Raw genomic sequence first — 24,778 nt, forward strand, 5'->3', positions numbered from 1 at the left:
TTTTTCCAGTGCAAGAGTGGCTTTTGTTTTTTTCATATCTTAGTAAAAACTGCATTTTCAAAGCTCCCGATTTAAAATCCTAACTAATCATGACATAGAATTAGTCTATTTATGGCTACAAAAAGCAAGCCTTGTTCTCATTATGCAGTAAGTACTAGCTGTTTATAGATCTGACAGTTTGTTGGAAGTGTTCCAAACCTATAGTGCTATTATTCCTTACTAAAATTTAAACAGCTGTAGTCATGTAATTCAAAACCCTGGAAGTCTGCTGCAGTGCTTGTTCTACTTCAGTATACCATGAATGCAGGATGCAGCCAGTCATATAAAGGATTCTCTTCTTCACAGAATGAAAGACAGACGTGAGCTACAAACCTGAATGCAACCTGAAAGGTCCAAATAGATGAGCTTGTGACAGCCTCTTCCAGAGCCCAGGTACAGTAAACCTTTGTCTGTGAATTTTCTGCAGTGAGCTAAACTCAGATATTGTAAATTGGGGAAGCTGCTTTGCAAAAAAAAAAAAAACCAGAGAGCAAATTATTTCAACGGTATGTAACAGAATCAAAATACCATAGTTAAAGTATTCTGAAAATTAATGTAAAGAAAAGATGTTAGATATAAAACAGAACTATCTCTTTGATGAAGTTTGAAAGTGCCTTTCTTCTGCTGTACTTCTTCCTCTGCAAATTACTGGGGAATAGCACTATCATGCAACATATTTCACCATATGAAAACAGTATAATTTTAAAGTTATCTCAAATAACTGCAGAAGCATGCTTTTTTAATTAACTGGGACTTTTGTGTGCATAATTTGAAAGCTAACAGACTTTTCAGTATAAGTTTGCTGGACTGTCTTTGCCATTGATTTTACAACCAGTGCCTGCTGGAAATGAAAACCAGAACTCTGTCAAAGGACGTTAAAAGCATAAATGTACAGTTAGAGCTTCTCTGGTCATGTAATTATTTAGAAGAGTACTATTTAAAAAATCTGAAAATTTGAAAGAGATACAAAAGGGAATTATCCAAAAGTGAATCATCCAATGTTAGGTTTTGATCAGTTCTTTTGGAAAACATTTCTTTATTCTAAACATTAGTTAAAAGAAAGCAAACTGTATAAATGGAAAATGTTAATCAAGAGCACTCTGTAAAAGCAAGAATCCATACTCTGAATATACTTAAGTTTCCATCTGCAGCTTTGGTTTATAGCATACTGAAAACTATTCATTTTACTGAACTACATTTCTAACTGGAACAAATAACAATAGCCACAAGCACAACAAATGAAAGCATACAGAAAATCGAAACCTAGAATTAGGACCTACTGCTCGGGTAGACATTTACTTGTGGGGATACAGTCATGCAGATCTGCAAGTCAGCAAAAGTGGGCATTTTGAAGAAAGACAGGAACACCCACTGAGGAGCTGACTACTTAAGGAGTTGCATACATTTTTGGAACTGACTTTATATTTTCAATATAGAGTGGGGAAACATGCTAACTTGAACTGAACACAAAAAAAAGATAGGAAGCTGGAAAAGAAGGTTATTGTAAAAAAAGAATAATAAAAAAAATTAAGAAATTAAATATAAGATTACATTTCATGGCGGGGGAAAAGAAAAGACAGACAACGTGCATCAGAACCAGATATTAGAATATAAGGGCATGTGTTTGCAGTGCATTTTTTTTTAATAGTCACATTTAGTTCATATTAAATACAGAAATATAAGTATCCTTCTTTGTAGAAGCATAAGCCTTTTTGCATTTTAGTGACATATTCCACAGAAATGAGTGGGGAAAATCAAACCCAGAGAGAGTACACTTCCAAACTTATCTGACAAAACAGATAATAAATTAAGAGACTTTTTTATATTCTAGCAGTTCTGAGTCTTTTTAAAGTATATGTTGCTACAAGGTTGCACAACTTAAGACACAGGGAAGCCTTTCTTACTGCATTTTGACGACTCTGATCAAAACCTTCCAATACTCTTGAAGAGACTGATTTTCTTTACAGGTCATATGACCCACTTTTATGATCTGGGAATTTTAACACATGCCTTCTGCCATTTTTAAAGTGACAGCTTTCTTAAATTTAAGCTTGAGCACACAGACCACTAAAAATCCTTGCTTTGTGTTACATCTAAATTCTGCAGGAATTCTGTCATACTGGTTTTTCAATTAATTTTGGCATCAGCAATCTCAGGATCATTGTTTTAAAGCAATCTGAAAAATTCACCTTCTGACATTTATTCCTGATAGACAATATTCACATCTACCATATGCAACAGAACCTTTCAGAGGGAAATTGTAGCTGATTATCTGTGTTGTGTAATACAGAGGTTAAAAAGCTTGTATGCAGCAGTAGGAGAGAATCAAAAATGACCAAACAGCTTTGAGCACACTCAGCCTACACTTCATTTGTTCCTTGTTCAATAACAGACATCTGCTATACAACAGCAAACTTCACGTGCAGTGTTATAGAATGCAATACTGCCACCTCTGAGAACTTTGTATCAGTTACCTTATTACACAGGACCTGTGGTGAGCTAATGCATTTGAGATGGCATGTGCAATGTTTATGAAATTTGTCTGCTATTAAAATCTTCACAGGACAGCAACTTTTTGTACATCCTCGTAATCTCAGAAACAATGAGCTTTGTTTTTTGCCCAACAATTGTCAATAAAAACAGTGGTATCTTGTGATTTTAAATCAGAAGCATCATGTGTGACCGGGAAGACTTCTTATTAATGAGGTACAAGCTAACTGCAAAATATATTTTGTCAGTGGAGAATTTTTCTTTTTCTTTTAAACATTTTATTGCATTGAAAGCTTCGCCTGGATAATAGCCTCTTGGGTAAGTGCTATTTACGCATCAAAAGAAATGAATGATTCTGACTTTTGGTGGCAACAGGATGCTCAAGTAACCAGAATAACATATGCTGAGATTACCTATAGAACAGCTGTTCCGAACTTCAACATAAATATATGGAAATTTAAAAAGACAAAATATCAGCCAACATGGAAAGAACACAGATTGTGATAAGAATAATACTGATGAAGAAATGAGTGGTAAGATTGGAGACACTAAATGGAAAACTGCCAAAACAAATGTTAGTAATATGAGGATATGGCATTATAGACTAAGAAAAACAAAAGTCAAAATGATTTATGCAAATGCCAAAGAAAAACATGTTTCTGGACTTTGTGGGGCTGCTGTTGAAAAGAAGACATTAGTTTTCCTCATGGGAAAGAGAAACCATGTACAGCTATCTTCAGATCTATATACATCCTTCTGATGGCTGCTATCTTGGATCAGCATGCCTCTTTTCCTTTATTTATTTGCTTTTAATGCAGCAATTCACCTACCAGGCAGACTTCGAGCCTCATGGAGGGATACATCTAAAACAGGAATGGCAGACCTCTGTAAGAATGTAAATTCTCTTCCTTCAGCTCTCTGATCTTCCAAATAAGAGTTTGGAATAACTCACTATTTCGCAGTTGTCACACAAGGATTTGGCTCACACAATACACCTATCCACAATCCTCTCTTGCAAAAAGAAATTTTTAAGAACATAACTAACTTACAAACTTCTTGCATCATCATGAGTAACTGGACGTGCCCAAGAAATTTTTGGCTAGCATGTTCTTTTAAAAGTTTCTGTAAAATTCTGTGAAATATAGAATTATAGAATCATTAAGGTTGGAAAAGACCTCTAAGATCATCGAGTCCAACCGTCAACCCAACACCACCATGCTCATTAAACCATGTTAGCAAGCACCACATCTACACGTCTTTTAAATACTTCCAGGGATGGTGACTCCACCACTTCCCTGGGCAGCCTGTTCCAAGGCCTGACCACTCTTTCAGTAAAGGAATTTCTCCTAATGTCCAATCTAAATCTCCCTTGGCGCAACTTGAGGCCATTTCCTCTCCTCCTGTCACTTGTTACTTGGCAGAAGAGACCAACACCCACCTCGCTACAACCTCCTTTCAGGTAGTTGTAGAGCGCGATGAGGTCTCCCCTCAGCCTCCTCTTCTCCAGGCTAAACAGTCCCAGTTCCCTCAGCCACTCCTCAGAAGACTTGTGCTCCAGGCCCTTCACCAGCTTCGTTGCCCTTCTCTGGACACGCTCCAGCACCTCCATGTCCTTCTTGTAGTGAGGGGCCCAAAACTGAACACAGGATTCGAGGTGCGGCCTCACCAGTGCCGAGTACAGGGGCACGATCACCTCCCTGCTCCTGCTGGTCACACTATTTCTGATACAGGCCAGGATGCCGTTGGCCTTCTTGGCCACCTGGGCACACTGCCGGCTCATGTTCAGCCGGCTGTCAACCAGCACCCCCAGGTCCTTTTCCTCTGGGCAGCTTTCCAGCCACTCTTCCCCAAGCCTGTAGCGTTGCATGGGGTTGTTGTGGCCGAAGTGCAGGACCCAGCACTTGGCCTTGTTAAACCCCATATAGTTGGCCTCAGCCCATCGACCCAGCCTGTCCAGGTCCCTCTGCAGAGCCTTCCTACCCTCCACCAGATCAACACTCCCGCCCAGCTTGGTGTCATCTGCAAACTTACTGATATATAAGGTAATCTAGCATATCTTTTTAATTATACTAAAATTGAATCAGAGAAAAGAACTGCTATCTAAGTCAAATGTATGGGGCATTTTTTTCATTTTGTATAGCAGTCAGAATCCTGTAAATCACTCAGAAAGAGTATTTCTACTACATATGTCTCTAAGTTTCCTGCAAGATTAAAACAAACACACTTTTGTAATTCTGTTTAATTTTACCTTGACAATAGTCGTAGTGTTCCATTAGTAATATCTGTATACGACAGATTTAAATAGAGAAGAGCTCTGCAACCCTCTGATATGAGTCTCATAGATTCATCCTAAATAATAATAAAAAAAATTTCCAGAAGTACATTAAAATTATATTTGTATTAATTTATCTTACATTTTTGTACAAAGTAACGGGAAAAAACATGAATAAGTATCTTTAAATAATCCTATTTTTATACATCAAAGCCATTTTCTTTGGAAGCCTCAAAGTAGAATACTGAGAGACATGTGATGCTACTGTTACTTGCTTGAAATACAGTAATTTTAATGTTCCAATTCAAGGAAACATTATACACTACGCAGTCCTACAGAGCACAGGGGACTTTTCACATGATTGAAAGTTAGCACGTTTACATATTTTGCTAAACTAAGATTCTTGTTAGCCAATCCTGGTATCTAAAACCACTGGTGAATTTTCTCCATAGACTATGGTACACTTCTCTAACCAGTAATATCATTTACAGAATGCTTCCTGTTTAGTTCTACCCTCTAGGTGGAACATTAGATATGAGCAATTATAAGGTTTCCATGTTTTATTGAACTGCAAAAGTTGTACTACCTATATTGTTCTATATATCATTCCATTAGTATATAATGGGAACATTAGTATGAAGAATGTTTCACAATAAACGTCAATATAATAAAAAGACAAAAAGTCAGCATTTATACATGGAAATGTAATAGTTGAGTGTGTATCTTTTGCCATGTTGTGGTCACCTTTTTTCTGTTTCAGTTATCAGGCAAAAGGACCATCAAGATAGCTGGAAATTCAATACCAATCAACTTTAAAGAGGACAGTTTGTGCTTTTGAAATATATTCCTGCAACAAAGGATTTGAGAGAGGTGATATCAGTAAAAATAGGTATGTTGACGGAAGATAACCATAACCTGAAGAGAACTGAAGGCACAGGGAGTGGTGAGAAAGCATTGTCCATACTGCCACGCCAAAGGGTTTTCACCAATGGTGCTACGTCCCATAGATGGCTTGTGGCAACTGGCATCCCTCAAGGGTCAATACGGGGGCCAGTATTGTTAAATGTCTTTATAAATGACAAATTAGAAATATAGCGAGATGTTTTTAGAGCCCAAGTGTACTACTGAATGAAGGAATAAAGGAACTTGGAAACAATATAGGATTAAAATGTATTGTTGTTGACAACTCCAAACTTAAAATAACAAAAAAAACCTCCCCCCAGACTGGAAAAGTTTTGAAGCCTGTTTATTAAAATTAATTGAGATTGAATATATCATTTTGCCCTGGCACTGTAGAAAACAAATGAGAACGTCACTGAGTATCTCTGAATCCTACTAAACTCCATTTTCAAAGTGCTTAAGAACACAAGTCTCTACTTTTTATCAGGAAGATTTGAGTACCCAAATAACCACAGGACTTTAAAAAATCGTCCTTCTTGGTATAAATCAGAATTCCTGGAAAAAGTCTAGTACTCACATTTAATCCCTGGCATTCAGAGAGATTTAAGTCTTGCAAATTCTTACATTCACCTACAAGTAAAATAAAAAGATGTCATATTAAAGGTGAACAGTTCAAATTCTCAGTGTACAACACAAATGTAAGAATTTCTGTTACAGATTCTGTCCAACTACGCCAATGTCCTCTCTGAAACCATGGCCACAGCAGATTACTGAGAAGAAAGCACAAAAAACCAAAAGTAGAATACAAAGTTGGAGTAAGCTGTCCTGAGGAAATGTCTTTTCTTGCGCTCCATCAACTAATGGCTTAGGAACCAAGCTGTTTTCAGTCTTATGTTACCAAAGGACCAGAAAGCTACCTAATCAAGCAATTTGGTGTTAGGAAATGCCAGAATTAAGTTTTCTGCATAGGTTTATCTGTCCCTCCCACCCATATATTATGACACCAGTATCTAATTATATACATGAACAATTTTTTCTCTCTGAAAGTAGAGGTAGAACAATCAGACCAATTGTAGGAAAAGCCCTGCTTATCTTCTGCAGGTATGGAATTTCAGAGAATTTAGCTGCCTGAGACAGCCTCTTCTGTGTGCGTATAATCTATTATTTTTAGAAACTCTTATTTTGCAAAGATTGTTGCAATTTTAACAAAATAATGAAAGATAGATGTCTGACACTAGAAACAACACTTACACATCCCTTCAGCCACTCTCCTGCCAAATTTGGAGTCTGTCCTCCAAGGTAAAGATGCAAAAACTCCTATTAAACATAGTAATACTTTTTGCCTTAATCTGATCTTCAAAAATAACTGATCTGTCTAAACGGAAATGAAAAAAACAGGCCTGATACAGATCCCTAATATGGAAAATGCAGTACGAAAGGTTTATAGAGTTAAAAGAAATATATTAAAAAAATCTTTAAAAACACATTTTCACATGGTAAGCCAAATACATGTTTTCAATTGCAATCAAGCATTAGTGCAACAATAGATCTGTATATGCTTTTCTATGGGGACTGTGACTTCACCGATATCCTGTAACACCGTCTAACTCGGTGCCTTTTTGAAGAGTAGGACAATACTGAAAGGGATCGCACAACTCAAAAGAAGCTAACCAATTAAAATCATCCTTAAGGCTGCTAAGTCACAGAAATGACATACCTCTTATATGTTTTTTTGCCCTAAATGAGACACAGTTATAATTTTACATGCGAACCTGTACATGCTACTGAAAAAAGCTGCTCATTTTGGTATTATAGCTGAGTATAATTAAGTTAGCAGACAGAATGTAATACCAGTAAAAAATTCCATTTCAGACCCAGAAGATGGAAAGGAAGAGGGAAGAATATTTCCATAATTATTTATTACCTTTCCTTCCCCAAGTTCTTTTTCTATTTCCAAGCTCTCCTGGATAGAATGAGCTATCACATTACCAGAATGGTGAACAGTTCAAGACAACACAGAGGATCCCAGTTATGATTCAAGTTATTAAAATACGTGATCAATTTACACTGACTAGCATATAGCTGGCTCTGTATGTGTTCCAGTGGGTCAACACCCAGAAAGCTGGAGAATATCAGCTTCAAGCTCCTCTTTCAAGCTGATCTTCCAAGATGAACTTAAATATTCAGATTCAGCCTGATGCCGTTTTCCTGCATACATGAGAACCTTCTTGCAAAGATCAGTTAGAAATTGGTCCATATAGTTTCCCATGTTTAATCAAAATGAACGACAGTAGACCAGAGACAGTAAAAACAACAAAAAAAGAGATAGGACATTAAATCTTCAAAGTATTTGTGAAGCTCCCAGTAGTGTGATGATTGAGTACTTGACTGAATGTTGCGTATTATGCGCAAGCCTCCCTGAAAATGCCTGTTTCATCTGTTCTAATGTTTTACTTTTCTTCCAACACAGGGATCCCACATACCCCTGCTGTGCCTCCTCAGATCTGTACAACACTGATTAAGTCTATCCAAAAACTTCAACTGTTCCAGCTGTCACAGAAAATAACTGAGGCCAGCTGAATGTCAGGATGCAAGTAGTTACTATTATACTACTACTTCTTCTTTGTAAAGCATCTGACTGTAGGAAGACAAGAAATAGGAGTTTGAGAAACAATGAAAGGGAAAACATCTTAAGAAAAGCATCTAGCACTGTTAAGCGCAATGCCCGAGGTCTACCATGTGATATATACACTTACCTTCATGAGAAATACCTAGATTGTCAGGAAAGAAAACTGATTTTTGTGGCACCTAATTGGCCTGAGGATTTAAAACACATGCTGCTAGCAAGAAACAGGATTCGCAAATTGAAGAATAATATGTTTTCCAAGTACAAAGTACTGAAAAGTCTGGATTTACAACAGAACGATATATCAAAAATTGAGAGCGAGGCTTTTTTTGGTTTGAATAAGCTTACCACACTCTTACTTCAGCATAACCAAATTAAGAGCTTATCCGAGGAGATTTTTATTTATATGCCCAGTCTAAACTACCTACGTCTTTATGATAATCCCTGGCATTGCAACTGTGAACTAGAAACTCTTGTTACATTACTTCAGGTTCCAACAAACAGGAATTTGGGAAATTATGCCAAGTGTGTGCACCCAATAGAACTGAAAAATCAAAAGCTAAAGCAGATAAAAGCTGAACAGCTATGTAGTGAAGAGGACAGGCAGGAGCCCCAAAACATAAAACGGGAGAAGCCTGAAGCCGTCAAACCAGAATTTGATTCCTCTCTGTGCCACATGTATGTGTTTCCTGTACCAACTCTGAATTGCAAAAGAAAAGGTTTGTATCTGTCCGTATAACTGAATTTAGTATTTTAATATTCTAGTTCCCTTACTACATGTATTCACATTTTACAGCAAATTAATATCATACCAGTACTTGCTTTACTTACTTTAACGAATACTGTGAATTGTTTTTCTCTTGTAACTACAAGCAACAAGTAGGAATTCTTTCTGCATTTTACCTCTACTCTGCAGCCCCAATTCCACAGAAATTCTGAAGTGCTCTAGTGTAAGTTATCTAATGAAAATCAACAGGAATAAAATTAAGCACATGCTTAAGTTACTGAAGGACCAGCACCTCACTAGTCCGATTTTACAACTATAAACATACTAATCAGTCAAATTACAGCTGTGCTGAAATTGTTGTACTGATAGAGAAAAGCACAGAGTGTCTTTTCTTCTTTCCAGTGTACAAACACAAAGATAGCAACTTTGACAAAAGTGAGCTGTGAAGCAGGACTGGAGCAGCCAGCTGTGCTTACAATGCCCAAAGGAACCTGAGCCATTGCATCCTCACATTTTCTGTGCAAGATTTCTCCTGCTCAGGGAAGAAATTGTATGCTTTTGTTCATAAAGAAATACATCCTCTGTCTTCTTCCTCCCAGCACCCAGCAAACATTTCAAAGTTGAAGGGCCTTCGAGAAATGTTTTTCAGACACTTGGATCCATTCCATTCCTAAATCCTTCTCAGGCTCCTAAAAGCCACAGTTAAGCCTTAAGGGTAAACCAGCTGGGGTATATATCACACAAAAGTGCACATTTATTTGTGCTTTCTATTTCTCATGTTTTATCCCATGATGAAACAAAGCAAACAACAAAACAAATAAGGAGAGACTCGTTCTTTAACATTACAAATCTGAAATAAAAAGCATTACTAGAAGTAGCCAAAATTGGGAGGATTTTTTCCCAACTTTTGCAAAGCACAGCCTGCAGCATGTTTTGCCCACTTGTATCTTGCAATGTGTTTGCTAAACTTCTATTTGCTTTAACAGTGACTTAAATTTATATAACAACTCTGTGTGCCCTTATCCGTGGGCCTTAATGCCAGAGTCAAGCTCAGAAGTTAGTATAAAGAGACAATACCTAAATATAAAGAATTAACAAGTTCAGTATTTGATTACACGGTTTATCTGCTATGTATGTCATAAAAAACGGTCCATGTTTTTACTTTTTTCCACTCTGTTGAATTCCTTTCTTCTTCCTATGGCTCACTTTTCTCTTTTTTTTCTGTTTTACCATGCAGCTACTACATATTTTTATTAACGATTTACGCTTTTTAATCGGCTAATGTTTATCAATTTCTTAACCTTCACCTACCTTACCTTTCCTTGTAGATAGGATCTTAATTATTAGATTACAGATTACGATCTTAATTATCCTTCATACGATCTTAATTATATCATTATTACCTTATGTCTCCAGTAAACTGTGCTACTGAACAAAAACCAGGCATATATTATAAATCCTAATATAAGAAAAGACTGACTTTCCAGTTCTTCCCATTTAGTGGTACCAAAGAGATGAGCTGAATACATGAACGTACTCAAAAACTTTTGGCAAGAAAAATTTACTTTTTTCTCCGAGCTCACGGAAACATTCAATATGGTCTGCTCTTCACAGGAGTTTCACAGGCTTTCAGGGTATTTTAAAAATGGCTTACTGTCTTTAGTACTGATAATGAAGGAATAAAGTTACTTCAGCTTCTACATGAGTGTAGTAGAGGGTACAGGGACTCCCTCCTTCAGGTCAAGAACTAAGTATATGACTCCAGGACTTCCTGACTGTCTAGCATGGACACATTGAGTACGTCCAATATTTTGTAGGAAGTATCAGATCTACTGTGCATATGCTTGACAGCTGGATGCAGATAACCCATGGACATTTGGGATTTCTGAACATATGGTAATCTTTGATGAAAGCATTGTACTTACTGTCTTTGCATATGATTACTGTACAGCAGATGCACAATTTCATTGGAATTTTCATATGAAATAGGAGTATAATGCACCCAAAATCCCGGGAAAACTCAAAAATTTCTCTAAATCCACATGGACGAGATTTCAGAGTAGGAAAAACGGTGCATCAGTTGCCAAACCAGGAAGATGACATGAAAAGCTGCAATCCATTATTCCTTTACAACAGAGCGGATGGAGCGACAAGCAGTATACCAGTCCTATGTATCTCTAAGGAGATATGACAACAGGTCAGCAGCTTTCAGTTAATGTCAGAAAGCTCATGAAAGAAACATCTTAAAAATACATATAATTATGTGTATGTTCTCCTTTTTGAAGAACTTATTTATATCTCATCAGACCAGTGATATGCCAGATCATTCAGTACTTCTGAATGAAAGTATCCTATGTCCTTGATTCTGTTTTACCAAAAAAAGCAACAAAAGTTGGATGCAAAGTAACTTCTGTTTGCTTTTCTGCAAAAGAATTTGTATTTGCAAGAGCAGTTGAAAAAATCTGCTTTCTAGTACTGCCAAACTCTCCAAGTCTCTAAATTCAAGCATTATTTGCATTCATTTGGTGATAAATAGGCCCTGAAACTTTGACATCTGCACAAGCAGGACGCACTCCAACCACAGCAGGCTGGAGTAGTTATAATATTTATGTATTTATAATACCAAAGCTCTGCTCAAAGTCAGATATAAGGCAGGAAGACTGATATGTTGCTTTAGTCTCGAGAATACCTGATTCATTAGACATCTTCAGAACTTCAGAAGTACACTGACAACACAAATTTCAGCACAGATCCAGAAACTACTTGCTTTCATTCAAAGATGGTCAAATAAAAGATACCGCTCATTTTCTTGTAATAACAGCCCAGGATTAGAACACTCATTGAGTAAACATAATCCTGGAGATTAGGTTTATTAACATTATCCTGAGAGGATTCAAACCACAGTTTGTGCTTCTCAGGAATGTGCCCTTACTACTGGACTAGAAGCTATTCTTTCTATAACTCTTTTGCAAGGAACACTGTAAGGATACGTACACAGATGACTGAGAGGTGCTTGGCTGCTTTGGTAATGCCAACGATACAAGTAGGATAGAGAAGCAGATAGACAGAATGCCACTATGCTGCCTGGACATCTAACAACTGTAAAATATCGTAACAAATACAAAGTCTTAAATATTACTAAAACACTATGTAACTGTAACTACAGAACTATAATTATAACTATATATATTACTATAAAAACTGTAACAACTAGCATTTTTATTGCTGATAAAATCTGGAACATTTTACCTTTTGGCAACACAAAACAAAGAATGCAAGGCAGCACACTATAATTTGATTATGGAAGATGTTCACATGCCAATGAACTTTTTTTTAATATAGTTACTCTGGTTTCTTTTCTTTAAATGATCAAGCACTTCTCACATACTTTTTATTACTATAGTTTCTTCACTACCTACCCTATCCCTATGCGAATGAATAGTACAGTTCTATTAAAATAAAAATATAAAACACAAGGAGAGGCTTTACTATAAGCACTAATGAAAAGAGCAATTTTCACATGAAATGTAAAGATACAAGTTAACAAAGCAATGAAATTCAGAAGTTGAAAAAACATGCTGACACTAGTAGTGGGGATAAAGGGAAAGAAAACAAGAAACAATGCTAGACTGACAAAACTCTGTGCGGTATGCAACTGTGATACCGAAGCAGTGTGAATAATCTAAAGCTGACACAAGTTATGTCTTTTTCATTTTTTAAGATTTAAAGAAAGTTCCAGGTAACATACCTCCAGATATAGTTAAACTTGATTTGTCCAACAACAAAATTAGACAACTACGAGCCAAAGAGTTTGAAGATGTCAGTGAACTGAAGATATTAAACCTAAACAGTAATGGAATAGCTTACATTGACCCTGGTAAGAATAATTTTAAATATTCATTAAAAAGTTATTTATGTTTTATTAATTATAAACTTTGATAATGTCTCTATCAGATATAAATGTAGGGAAAAAAGGATTTAAAAATCTAGAAGTTGGTGCAAATTTTACCTTTTGTACCACTCAATTCATAGTGTAAATGTTTGCACTGAAATATATTCATCCTGGAAGTCAATGAAGAGAGACTAATTTCAGCTGCCTTTTCTTAGTACTAAACCAACCAAGTGCAAAAATTTAATTCTGAATTTAATTCTGAAGGCTAATCATTTCCCAAAATACTGATTGAATGATTTTTTAGTACCTTTGCCAAATCTAAGAAAACTTGTCATTTAATGAGACTGCTTTTAAATTATATTGGACAATAAAGTAATGGACAAACAAAAAGGATTTAAACTCTTCTGGGTTAAAAATCACTACATATAATTGCTCTTAAGTTATGTATTATTAGAATTCAAGTGGCCTTGTTGGCAATTTGCTTATCGCCTATGTGTATTCAGGTTTAATTATGAAAGCAGACACAAGGAGAGAGACATAGGAAGTATGAAGCAAAAAGAGCCTTCTCTAGTAGCATTTTGGAAGTTAAACAGCAGTAGAAAGTCGTAATATCAGTAAAATGGTACTTATGAGGTTTAACACTACACATAAATTAAGACTTCTGCCATTAAAATGAAACAGTATACTTGAAAAAAGTATGAACTGTCCTCTGAAATGTGACTCAGAAGCATTATTATGAAGCTCTGTGTTTATTATCTTCCATATCTTAAAATATTAATTTAAAGGTTTTATACACATACACACACAAATACATACAAACATACAAAAACTACTAGCCCTGCACATTGTCTAATACAAAATCAATTTCCATATTTCTACTTCTGTATTACGGCAATAACAGTAGACTTCTATGAGCAAATTAAGCATTAATTTGTCTTCACTGTCCCTATCCTACACTCATGCATGCTCATTAAGTGTTTTATAACTTTACCAGCAGTACAACTCCCCTGATGTTGATATATTTATACCAATATGTCACTTCTCAAGGCACAAGCCATATTTTAAAGTTCAGTGTTTGAAAAGTCTTTTTTGTAGCCTTTAACCAAAAAAAAATTAATAAATGTATAATTATGAAAATGTTTTTCCTGTTGCAGATACGAATGTTTTTTTCTTATCTTTATAAGGTACCAATAACTATTTTTCTAACTATTGACTAGCTGCTTTCTCAGGCCTCAATAACTTAGAGGAGCTGGATCTATCAAACAACAGCTTGCAGAATTTTGAATATGGAGTACTGGAAGATCTTTACTTTCTGAAAATACTATGGCTGAGAGAGAATCCTTGGAGATGTGACTACAACATTCACTATCTTTTCTACTGGTTGAAGCATCACTATAATGTTCACTACAATGGCCTAGAATGCAAGATGCCTGAGGAATACAAAGGATGGTCTGTTGGAAAATATGTTCGAAGTTATTACGAGGAGTGCCCAAAAGACAAGCTGCCCATTTATCCAGAAACTTTTGATCTGGACAAAGATGATGAGGAATGGGAACGACACAAAGAACAATCAGTTCAAACAGTAAAGAAGCACGGTGTAATTGTCACTGTGATAGGCTAATAAGGGATTCCCTTTTTTTTTTTAAGTACATTCAAATATTTGATACTCTGACAAAGAAAAACATGCTGTATACATTTTTTGTTAATTATACTGACTGTTTGTAGGACAATGCCTACGAAGATTTCTGTTTATTGCAGTTAATAATTACAGAATGGCATTAGTTATACAGCATCCTTCATGAAGTAATTGTTTCTGACAATCTGTTCTGGATATTCTTGTGAAATATTTTGGCAAATATTTGAAACTATACAGTAGAAAATGATAGACACAAATGTACATAATCTGGTGGGGAGGAGCTGTGTATATGAACACAGCTTATGTGTTGACACAGAACTTGCTGCAGGATTGTGACCAAGACACATTTTTCTTGAATGTATTGACAGTTCTTTGTATCTATCAGTTTCCTGAAATATTCCCAGAAAACATTTCTAAGATTTTTGTATCAGTTTCCTGTTGTTTTATTGTATACAAAAAAAATCAAACTGAAGACTAATCTTAAATACAGTTCTAGAAAAACAGGGATGGCAGTTGTTATACTGATTAGGACTCAAACCTGAAAGTTGGCTTCTACTTGCTGATTTACCAGTGTTCCTGCTCAGTCTTGAGTGAATAACTCAACCGCTGTCTCTTGTGTACCTGAGCTGCCTGAAACCATGAGTAGCCAAGACATGGTTGGTTCCCAAGATCCAGCTCCACATGCTCATATTTGCCTTGTTTGGTTTTTGCAGTAGGCAGAGCTGAAGTCTTTCTCGGAAGCATTTTAGATTGTCATGGCAGTTTGACATAGATTACATGATATCACTTCTAGGTGAAGAGGACCGCGTGAAGGCTGCTGTGGTCTGCATCCAACACACCAGTGCCCATCCAAACTGAAGGTAAGTATGCTTTTGAATGCTCACTAAAAGTGTGGCACATTCTCAAAGTCTGCCCTTCCCCCAGCTCATCTGTAAAATGCACATTATAGCACCTCCTTATCACACAACTGTCTATGTGAATATACATTCATTAAAAACTGTGATTGTTCTAATACTATGGTAACAGAGCCACACAAATGCCCCAGCTAAGTAGAAAACATCTCTGAAGATAAAATTCCTTGCTACATAATATACTAGCTAAAAGTTCTTTTACAAAAAAAGCTGTTTTTACTGAATGACTATTCTTAGCTTTTACATAATAGTTCTGGTTTTTTTCAATTTCTGCATCAGTTAATATTGAACTAGCAGAACTAGTGCCTCTTAAAGACAGATATTATAAACTCTTTTTAACATATGGAAAGGATAAGTAACTCCCCAAGCTCACATGGTGGACAAGTAGGAGATGCTGGGTTAAAACCTCAGTATTCCCAGCTCAAGCCCTAGATCAATCTTCTGCTCTTAGATCAGTAAGAAATAACTAAGTGCAGGCTAGAGATTCAGGGCCAAAACTTTACATATCTGTTGGCTACCACAGCAGAAGTTCTGGAACACTCCAGGGAGAAAATTTGCTCCTTTAAAGATCTGCACACAATTATGGTGTTTGCGGATTCCTCTGGTGCTTTAGCCACAAGCCCAAAAGATCACACATTTTGTTTTAGAAGTGCAGTACAAAGCACTCAGCGCTTTTATGCTAAGATGAAATAAAAGAACAACATAAGGGAAAAATTCAGAAATTATTAAGGGTGATAGGAATGCCAAAGAATCCTTAAGCAAGCACATCCTAGTATTAACTGTATTCCTTCATGTCCTCCATCATTCAGATTATGAATATATTTAATGGTGCTTTACTGATAAACTGAATAATTTAGCCATTTCTTCCATAACATCTTTTCAAAACTTTATAGCAAATCCCTGCTCCTGGGAATATCTTAAGCATTATCTTAATTATTAAAGGTTAATCCTGATAAGATGGAACACAGGTTAAAATCCCATTTGGCCAGTAATATTCACTAAATGGGGCATTTTCTAGAAACTTAAAAGTGCTGAAAGAAAAAAAATCTGTCATAAGTAGTAGCCAGCATTAAGTGAAGTATTCCTCCTCCTCTCAAATTCTGGAGGATTATTTCAGTACAGAATGGAACTACTGGGAATGACTGAAAAGGACAGACAATGGAATCACAGCAGAACATCGGTTATTGGCAGCACAGCCAATGGAAAAAAGCTGACTAGGAAAAAAATGCATTTATAAACCATGTTAGGTTAATTTCTGGAAAGAGTCAGTATTAAGAAAAAAAACTAGCCTGAGGTAGGCTAAAGTCTGGGTAGAAAAGGCAATCCAGGAAAGGAATATAGAATCGTAGAACAGTTTGGGTTGGAAGGGACCTTTAAAGGTCATCTAGTCCAACCCTCCCTGCAGTGAGCAGAGACATCTTCAACTAGATGAGGTTGCTCAGAGCCCCGACCAACCTGACCTTGAATAGGATAAAAGCTGTGTGAGACGTCTCTGATCTCTGTGGTTAGCAAAAGGTTACCAGTTGGAAAAGCAGTGGAATAAGACTGAGGACCACAAGCAGTGGCCTAATTATAAATAACAAGTTCAAAGGCACTGGGGATTCCTAAACAGATCACAAAATGTCCCTCTTAGGACCAAGGCTAAAACCTGAGGGTCACAGTGATAAACAGGACAATTGTTCAGTAGAAGCCAGAGTTGAGGGCGGGATGCATGTGTGTGATCATTCAGGGTTCTCAAACAGTGGCACCAGAAAGTGTTGCACCTGCTGAAGGTTCAAGGGGGATGATGAGCTGAACAAGATGTTTGCTGACAGCTATTAAGTGTGAAATCTGTAAGTGAGGGACGTATCAACAAGGACACTCTAGAGGAACATGGTTCAACGACTATCCTGCAAATAAAGGTTTCAGTGTCAACTTGTGAAATCAGTGTCACCTCAGAAGCTCCATGAAAGAAACACTTGGCAGTAACACCAAAATGAACTTCGATACTTAAGAGTGGATCTGTCTAGACCTCTGAGAATCAACAAGTGAAAAGATCTCTAGCAGTCAAGAGAAGAAAGGACTGAAGTTTTTAATGCTGGAATTGTCCTTGCTACTATTTGCCTTAGATGGCCTCTGGAGCTTTCAAGGAGCAGCTAGAAGTTCTATTATTTTAACTACAATGCACAATAATTTTATTCCTTACTATCTAAAGTTATTGCATATTTCAGTTTTTGCAACGAGACTAGAGAATTGTTATAAAATGACATAGGAGTATTCAAGTGGTGGTTTAGTTTCCTATAATTAAAAAAAAAAAACGGGAGGGGAGAAGCCCTCCTTGAAAAACTAGCTGGAACTCATTAGGGTTTTCTTCATGTTGGCATTTTTAGATACCCATACTGAGGATGTGGCAGAATAGACAGTAATTGCAATTGCAAATAATATAAGAACACAAGAATGGAAACACTAGATTGGGGCAAGGGTAACATAGGCTGGTATGTTCTCCTGACAGTGTCTAGTAGCAAATTCTTTGAGAAAAGACTGTACGAACAGGAAAACTATGGAACATAGGAACTAAGAAGGTAGTACAGAAGGAGGTAGCCCAAGGAAAATTATCAAAATATATTTGAAAAACATACATATGGGGGAAACGACTAACAGTTGATAAAAACTTCAGCATTACAGGGTTAATTGCTATTTCCCTGAGCTTCTCCGAAATGTACTGTAAACTAAAGTACACCCTCCATGAAATACCACAGCCACAAAACACAATATAATGTTGACAATTCTTTGTTTCTGTACTATTTAATCACAAAATTCCCAGAAGCACTTCCATGTCTAAAAGAAAATCATGGGTCTTCCTCTTCCTTTATATGGTTTTTAAGTTCTTTCTTTCTGTAATTTCTCTCTTGATCCTCCTTCTTTCTCTGTCCATATCCAGGAAATAATTGCAATATAGTGCATTGTCTTCCTGATATGCAGTATACGTACTAGGCGTGCTGTCTTAAGGGATAAACTAGAGTACTCTATAGAAGCAGTGCCCTTCTCTGTACACAGCACACATGAAACACAGGAAAGATTATTTTGCACCATGTTTTGCCATGCCAGGGTGCAGGAAAAATGGATAGGTGTGTTCTTGTGACCACTACTGGGAATAAAACACTTCAATAGCTTCTGAGGAAATTTTAGCTCCTGCACTGTGAATATGAATGGCAGCTTTTAAATGCAATTCCCAGTCACACATGGAAGTCAAATGATTCTCTAAGATCACTGAGTGGGTGGAGTAATACCACAAACAGCTGAGCTGTAATCCATGCATCTCATATACTCATTTGTCTTTGGCACAATAACACATTCATTTGCCAAAGACAGTCTGAGCTGGAATCATGTAATATTCATATGTAGATATTAAACAATGACTACTATTTCATGCATACACTACATACCAAAGTTGCAGTACATAAAAACAATTTCTAAAAATTGCAGCTAATTAATTTACCAAAAAATATTAACACGATTAGCCAGCAAAACAGACCTAAACCCCAGTTAATATCATTGCTGTTTTACCATAAACAATAAAAACATGTTGCCAAAATCTGTGTAATCTTGGATTTATTTGGAAAGATGAGGTCAGAACTGTAGCTCGGGGAAGTTCGAATGGAAAGGTTCATCACATCTGCAGCCTATAACTGAACAGACAGTTCAATGCAGTTTGTTAGCTGAAGAAATGTCAAAGGAAGAGAATTTCAGTATGATTTTCAATCATTAAAAAAAGACAAATAGTTTTGCAGCAGCTTTAAACCATCCACAAGAGCTTCAAAAGAATGGCACAAGAAGGCTGTATGATCAGTATCAATGAGTTTTCACAGAAGAAATATATTATTAATCTAAATAGCAACAGTACACTGCTATAAATGTGTTTTGTTCTTAAAAAGAAATACTGGGTATCTTCAAAGTTAGAAGAAACAGCTTTATAAATCAATGTTTTCTAAAAGCCCCTGTGGACCATCATACATGATTCATCACAATTAGTTTAAAATTAATAGCACTGAGTAGATGTAAATGGACATAATCTTTGATTTTGAGCCTATAGACAACATAAATTATCAATAAAAATGGAAAATGCATAGTCTGTAGATACACAAATTGAATTTAGTGTCTTTGATACGTAAGATAAATGGAAATGGATGGCAACCAACATACTGATATTCCAACTGATATAACCAACATGCTGATACTTCTAAGTTAAATTATTTTAACTAGATACGAATCAGTTAAACAATGTGATAGAAAAAGTGGTATGCATATAAAATTTATTTCTATATTGCAACTGTTCTTACATGGTTTTAGCTTTAAACACAATAAACATTACTATGGTTTTAGTTTTGTACTCAAATACATAAGGAAAACAAAATCATAAAAAGATTTAACATTTCTAAGTACAGCCCCCATAATGGAGGCGACGTGACTGTGTATGATTTATTTTGGCTTGCTTTCTTTATTAGCTGCCAAAGTTAATTATAATATTAAATTAAATTATTTCACTAAACAACTTGCATGCTGATATCATTGAGAATGTTATTTATCCTGTGATTTAAAAGCCAAGACCATGATCAAATATACTTTTTATTCTTGGCCAATTGTTCTTTTCCGTCACCACTCTAGAGAGCAAATTGTTCTCACCCATAATTACACAGTCACTTTCTAAAACACAAGAAAGCACAGTGAAATTCTTATAGGCTGCATCAACAATTTCAATCATGTATTATCTGATTAAATAATAAATGCATTATAATCTCAAAACATCAAAATACACTTTTTATTTGGAAAATAAAACATTTTCCTTTTCTTCTTTATGCATTTGCATTCAATTAAAGTGTAGGCTAGAAAACAGTCAATCAGTAACATTCTCCTGCTTGAGAAACACTGAAGTAAAGCTGTGCCAGGAATCAAAAACATTTTTTGGGATCTTGTCTAGTTGTAGCAGAAGAGTTTTTTCTCAGGAAAACACTACCAAGATGTTTTAACACTCTTCATGATAAAATGGCTTAGGATGCAGGTAATGCCTAACAAACCAAGTACACTTTCACAGCTAGCACTGAACCTTTAACACCGATCATAAATGCTTTTATTTTTCCTGCCCACTTCTCTGCTTAGGGGAGCATACAGTTGCATTGAGAAAAATATTACTGATCTGAAACTATTGCAAAATGCTGTCATGGAGGGAATTAACCTCTCATCACATGGGCACATGTACTTTCACACATATTATTAGGAAGGACTAAGATGCTTTTCTACATCCAGAGGGACTCTGTTTTGGCAGTAGAGTAGAATCAAGTACCTATTATTTGTGCTAAAACTTGAACACCACATTAATATCTTGTACCATGCTTGGATTCTTTTTTTTTTTTTTTTTTTTTTTGTCTGTGAGCCTCTTCTTGGGAGGCCAGTAACTAGTGGTATACCCCAGGGGTCAACACTGGGTCCAGTCCTGTTTAACATCTTCATTAATGATCTGGACGATGAGATAGAGTGTACCCTCAGCAAGTTTGCAGATGACACCAAACTGGGAGCAGTGGCTCATACATCAGAGGGTCGTGCTGCCATCCAGAGGGACCTTGACAGGCTGGAGAAATGGGCTTGCAGGAACCCCATGAAGTTCAACAAGGGGAAGTACAAAATTCTGCACCTCCCTGCCTGGGAGGAATAATCCCAGGCACCAGTACATGCTGGGAGGCCACCCAGCTGGAAAGCAGCTTGGCAGAAAAGGCCCTGGTGGTCCTGGACGAGCCAGCGACGTGCCCTTGCCACAAAGAAGGTGGATGGTATCCTGGGCTGCATTAGGAGGAGTGTTGCCAGGAGGTCGAGGGAGATGATCTTTCCTCTCTACTCAGCACTAGTGAGGCCACACCTGGATACCATGTCCAGTTCTGGGCTCCCCAGTACAAGAGAGACATGGCCATACCGGAGAGAGTCCAACAAAGGGCCATGAAGATGATAAAGGAACTGGAGCATATTTCCTATAAGGAAAGGCTGACAAAGCTGGGACTGTTCAGCTGGAGAAGAGAAGGCTCAGGGGGGCTCTTACCAAGGTATATAAATACCCGAAGGGCGGGTGCAAAGAACATGGAGCCAGGCTCTTTCAGCGGTGCCCAGTGACAGACGGGACAAAAGGTAATGGGCACAAACTGAAACACAAGAGGTGCCTTCTGAACATCAGGGAACATTTTTTTACTATGAGGGTGACTGAGCACAGGTTGCCCAGGGAGGCTGTGGAGTCTCCATTCTTGGAGATATTCAAAAGCCGTCTCGACATGGTCCTGGGCAGCCTGCTCTAAGTGGCTATGCTTGAGCAAGGGGGTTGGACCAGATGACCTCCAGAGGTCCCTGCCAACCTCAACCATTTGTGATTCTGTGATAATTATCTCAGTAGAGTTGGATTCTGGCATTCTGATATATTTAAGCACATGTTTGCGTCCAATCTGGTTTGTCATATTACAGCATTTCACACATAATATATACCCTTCTATGGCATTCTAGCAACGTTCAGCCACACGGATATCACTGCGCCTGGAAACTGTAATGAAGGAAGGGGGGCCACATTTAAAGTAATTTTACAGATCTCCAACTCACATTGCTTCATTATGGCTGGACATATAGAGAAGAATATGGGCAGTAAAATGGGACAATAGCAAAGCATAGAGTGAAGACACAGTTTAAAGAGAGAATTAAAATTTAAAAAATACATGCAATACTTACTGATACTTTCAAAGCTAGGCCAGTGAAGAGAATAGCAACCTCGCAGATTCAATCTTAATACATATGGACGCCACTTCTGCAAAATATTTACTACTATTTGGTCCTGAACTTTATGCTTTACTGATGAAAAATTGATCTAAAAATTTAAACAATTGATATATAATTCAGTACTAAAAATAGGTAGTACATACAAAATACACATCATTATGAAAATCAATAGTAAATATATGAAGTTCTATGTAAACACTGAATCAATAGGCTGGAAAACACAGAAGTGTCTGTGTATTACATATATAAAAATTTTAGACAGCTGACTAAAAATACTTAAATGTAGCGGAAGCATGTGTCTACAGTATTTATGGAGCTGAGGCAAGTCTTGAACTTCCACAGTCAGAATACCATGTGCAGAGAAAATTGTCAGACTTGAATATTTACTTTATTTTTTTCCCTTTAAGATGTACAAAATCCTGAAGTTGCTAAAGATTTTTTTTTCTAATTAATGGTCTACTGATACATCAAGATATTAAGAATATGTAACCTACCATCTTAGTTTTAGTAGAAGAATCGTTAAGTGATTTAAGCTGCAGGCTGGGGATATCTAGACCTCTGACTAAAAACATTATTTTTTTTAGTATTACTTAGAAGTTCAAGTTTAAGAAGTTTTAACAAAAATTACTAGAAAATAGTTTTAACAGTCTGTCTACTGAGTGTTTCAAAAAAAGCAGGAAAGCCAATATACAAACGTTTAATAAGAAATATCTCCTTTTTTGGAGAAGACTTTTTCATGCCTTCTTCAAATTTGTTCATTAAAAAGCCAGAAAAAGCTTTTTGTTCCCTTTTGTATAATCTGCCACAGCTACACCACATCTGTTTGTTGTACATTTCATAATATACGTTTATTACCCAAATACTTTGAAAAATCAATCACCATTATTTCTATGCAGAATGCTTGGAAGCGGCTACAGTACCAGGAAGCCAGGAGTCCAGAACTTTTTCCAGTTTTTCACTTTCTTATTAGGATTTTGTTCTTCTTACATTAAAATTATCAGAAGTTTTGATATTAGCTTCATTAAGATCATTAATTCATCACAGTAACTTAGACCTAATACAGGCTCCAGGCCCCTACAATCTGAGTGCTGCAGTGTCTTTTAGGTGTTGGTGCCCAGGGTAGGTTCAACAACTCAAATCTGAGCAGAGACTCTACAAAATATACATGACAGCTATGTACATCAGAAGGTCAATTTAAAGACTCTCACACAGAGAACAGGCAGCTGCCTAGAACCAGACAGTAGGACATGTAAGCAGCATTGCTGAGCCCTCCAGAACTTCTTTACCTCAGTCAGGAAGGCAGATATAGGCCTCCAGCTACCTGGGAACTAGAGCATGTGTTCCACTCAGGGGACAGAACGGCCTATCTGGGAGACCCAAGTTCAGATCTCTTCTCGGCTCACAAGGCACAACTCTCTTCACCTTCTGGATCCCAAATGGATCTCTTCAAATGGGAGAGACGTGCCTAGTGTCAGGACCCTGGGTTCACCAACAGGCTCTGCAACTTCTTCTTTCCTCAGGGGAAGGTCCCAGAGTCCAAGGTCAGCTCCTATGTGTTTCAGCAGTGTAACCCTGGATAAGACTGTTGTGAAAACAGTTCATTGTGTGAAAGAGCTGGAGAAGCCTCATTAGGGGTTTCCGCACTTGGCTCAGGAGCCGCCTTTAAGCTCATGCCCTTGCCCTGAGTCTTTGCTTGAACCACACTTTAGGCATGTCTGTGTCCAGCCATGTCTGGCTGACCCTGAACCTTACTCATGGACTTCACTTCCTGACTAGACCTTGGAGATGCCTCTTCACAACAGGGCTGACTGGCAGTCTCTGGTGGGTGTCTGACCCTGGTTACTGTCACTGGACTCGCTCCTCAGGTTCTCTGGGAGTGTGCCCCTTGTCAGTGGGGGGACACCGGCCCCTGCCTGCTCTTCTAGCACTTTTGGCTCCCAGCTCACCTTCCCTTGCAGAGCAGCCCTGCTGCTTCCTCGCACTAAGCTCTGCAGGTCATGCAGCTCTTGGAGAAAAGAGAAGAACGATCACCACCTCCATCACCATCATCATCATAAACTTTTAGATCCAAAAAGGAGATGCCTATCAGATTAGACATCTCTAGGATTATGCAGAAGATGCACAGAGTATTTTGTATTGTAATTTCAGACTTGAGGGCCTAAAATCTGACTAAATTATGTTTGAAACGCCCACACACTTTTAAAAATCTGGCCTTAATCTTTCTTTGTACTGCTGATAAACGGCTATATGTAAGGCAATGATAGAGGCAACAGTGATATTGGTTGAGGTGCCACAGCTAGCCTTAAGCCACTGCCTAAGGGCTGGGTAGCCTTGAGGTAGTCCTTCACATCTGAAGCCTCATCAGCACTACTGAAAGCAATATCAATGAGCAATATGATTGTATTTTTAAGTTCATGGCAAAGACAGAAGTAGCTATTTCAGGCGGGCCCCCAAACAGACCATGCTAACACACCACGTGTGTTAGAAGGCAAGTTGACC

General features: G+C 37.2%; 2 protein-coding genes across 2 annotated transcripts in view; one reads left to right on the top strand and one right to left on the bottom strand.

Annotated features, from left to right (window-relative positions):
* Positions 1 to 24,778, bottom strand: part of FBXL13 (F-box and leucine rich repeat protein 13) — an 88,113-nt gene that overhangs the window by 37,582 nt on the left and 25,753 nt on the right. The window contains 4 exon segments of the mRNA XM_075140608.1: positions 373 to 502; positions 4,778 to 4,878; positions 6,279 to 6,331; positions 22,232 to 22,367. Coding sequence (XP_074996709.1) covers positions 373 to 502; positions 4,778 to 4,878; positions 6,279 to 6,331; positions 22,232 to 22,367 — 420 coding nt within the window.
* On the top strand, positions 8,172 to 14,996 carry LRRC17 (leucine rich repeat containing 17). Its single transcript, XM_075144651.1, has 3 exons — positions 8,172 to 9,046; positions 12,776 to 12,931; positions 14,164 to 14,996. The coding sequence occupies exons 1-3, from the start codon at positions 8,290 to 8,292 to the stop codon at positions 14,565 to 14,567; spliced, it is 1,317 nt and encodes a 438-aa protein (XP_075000752.1). The 5' UTR covers positions 8,172 to 8,289; the 3' UTR covers positions 14,568 to 14,996.

The sequence above is a fragment of the Calonectris borealis genome, chromosome 1, assembly GCF_964195595.1.
Source record: "Calonectris borealis chromosome 1, bCalBor7.hap1.2, whole genome shotgun sequence".
NCBI classification, from domain to species: Eukaryota; Metazoa; Chordata; class Aves; order Procellariiformes; family Procellariidae; genus Calonectris; species Calonectris borealis.

Coding starts and splice junctions, on each gene's coding strand:
- LRRC17 (XM_075144651.1), top strand. CDS start 8,290: ATGCAAGTAGTTACTATTATACTACTACTTCTTCTTTGTAAAGCATCT. Junction 9,047..12,775: donor TCTGAATTGCAAAAGAAAAG/GTTTGTATCTGT, acceptor TCATTTTTTAAG/ATTTAAAGAAAGTTCCAGGT. Junction 12,932..14,163: donor AATAGCTTACATTGACCCTG/GTAAGAATAATT, acceptor ACTATTGACTAG/CTGCTTTCTCAGGCCTCAAT.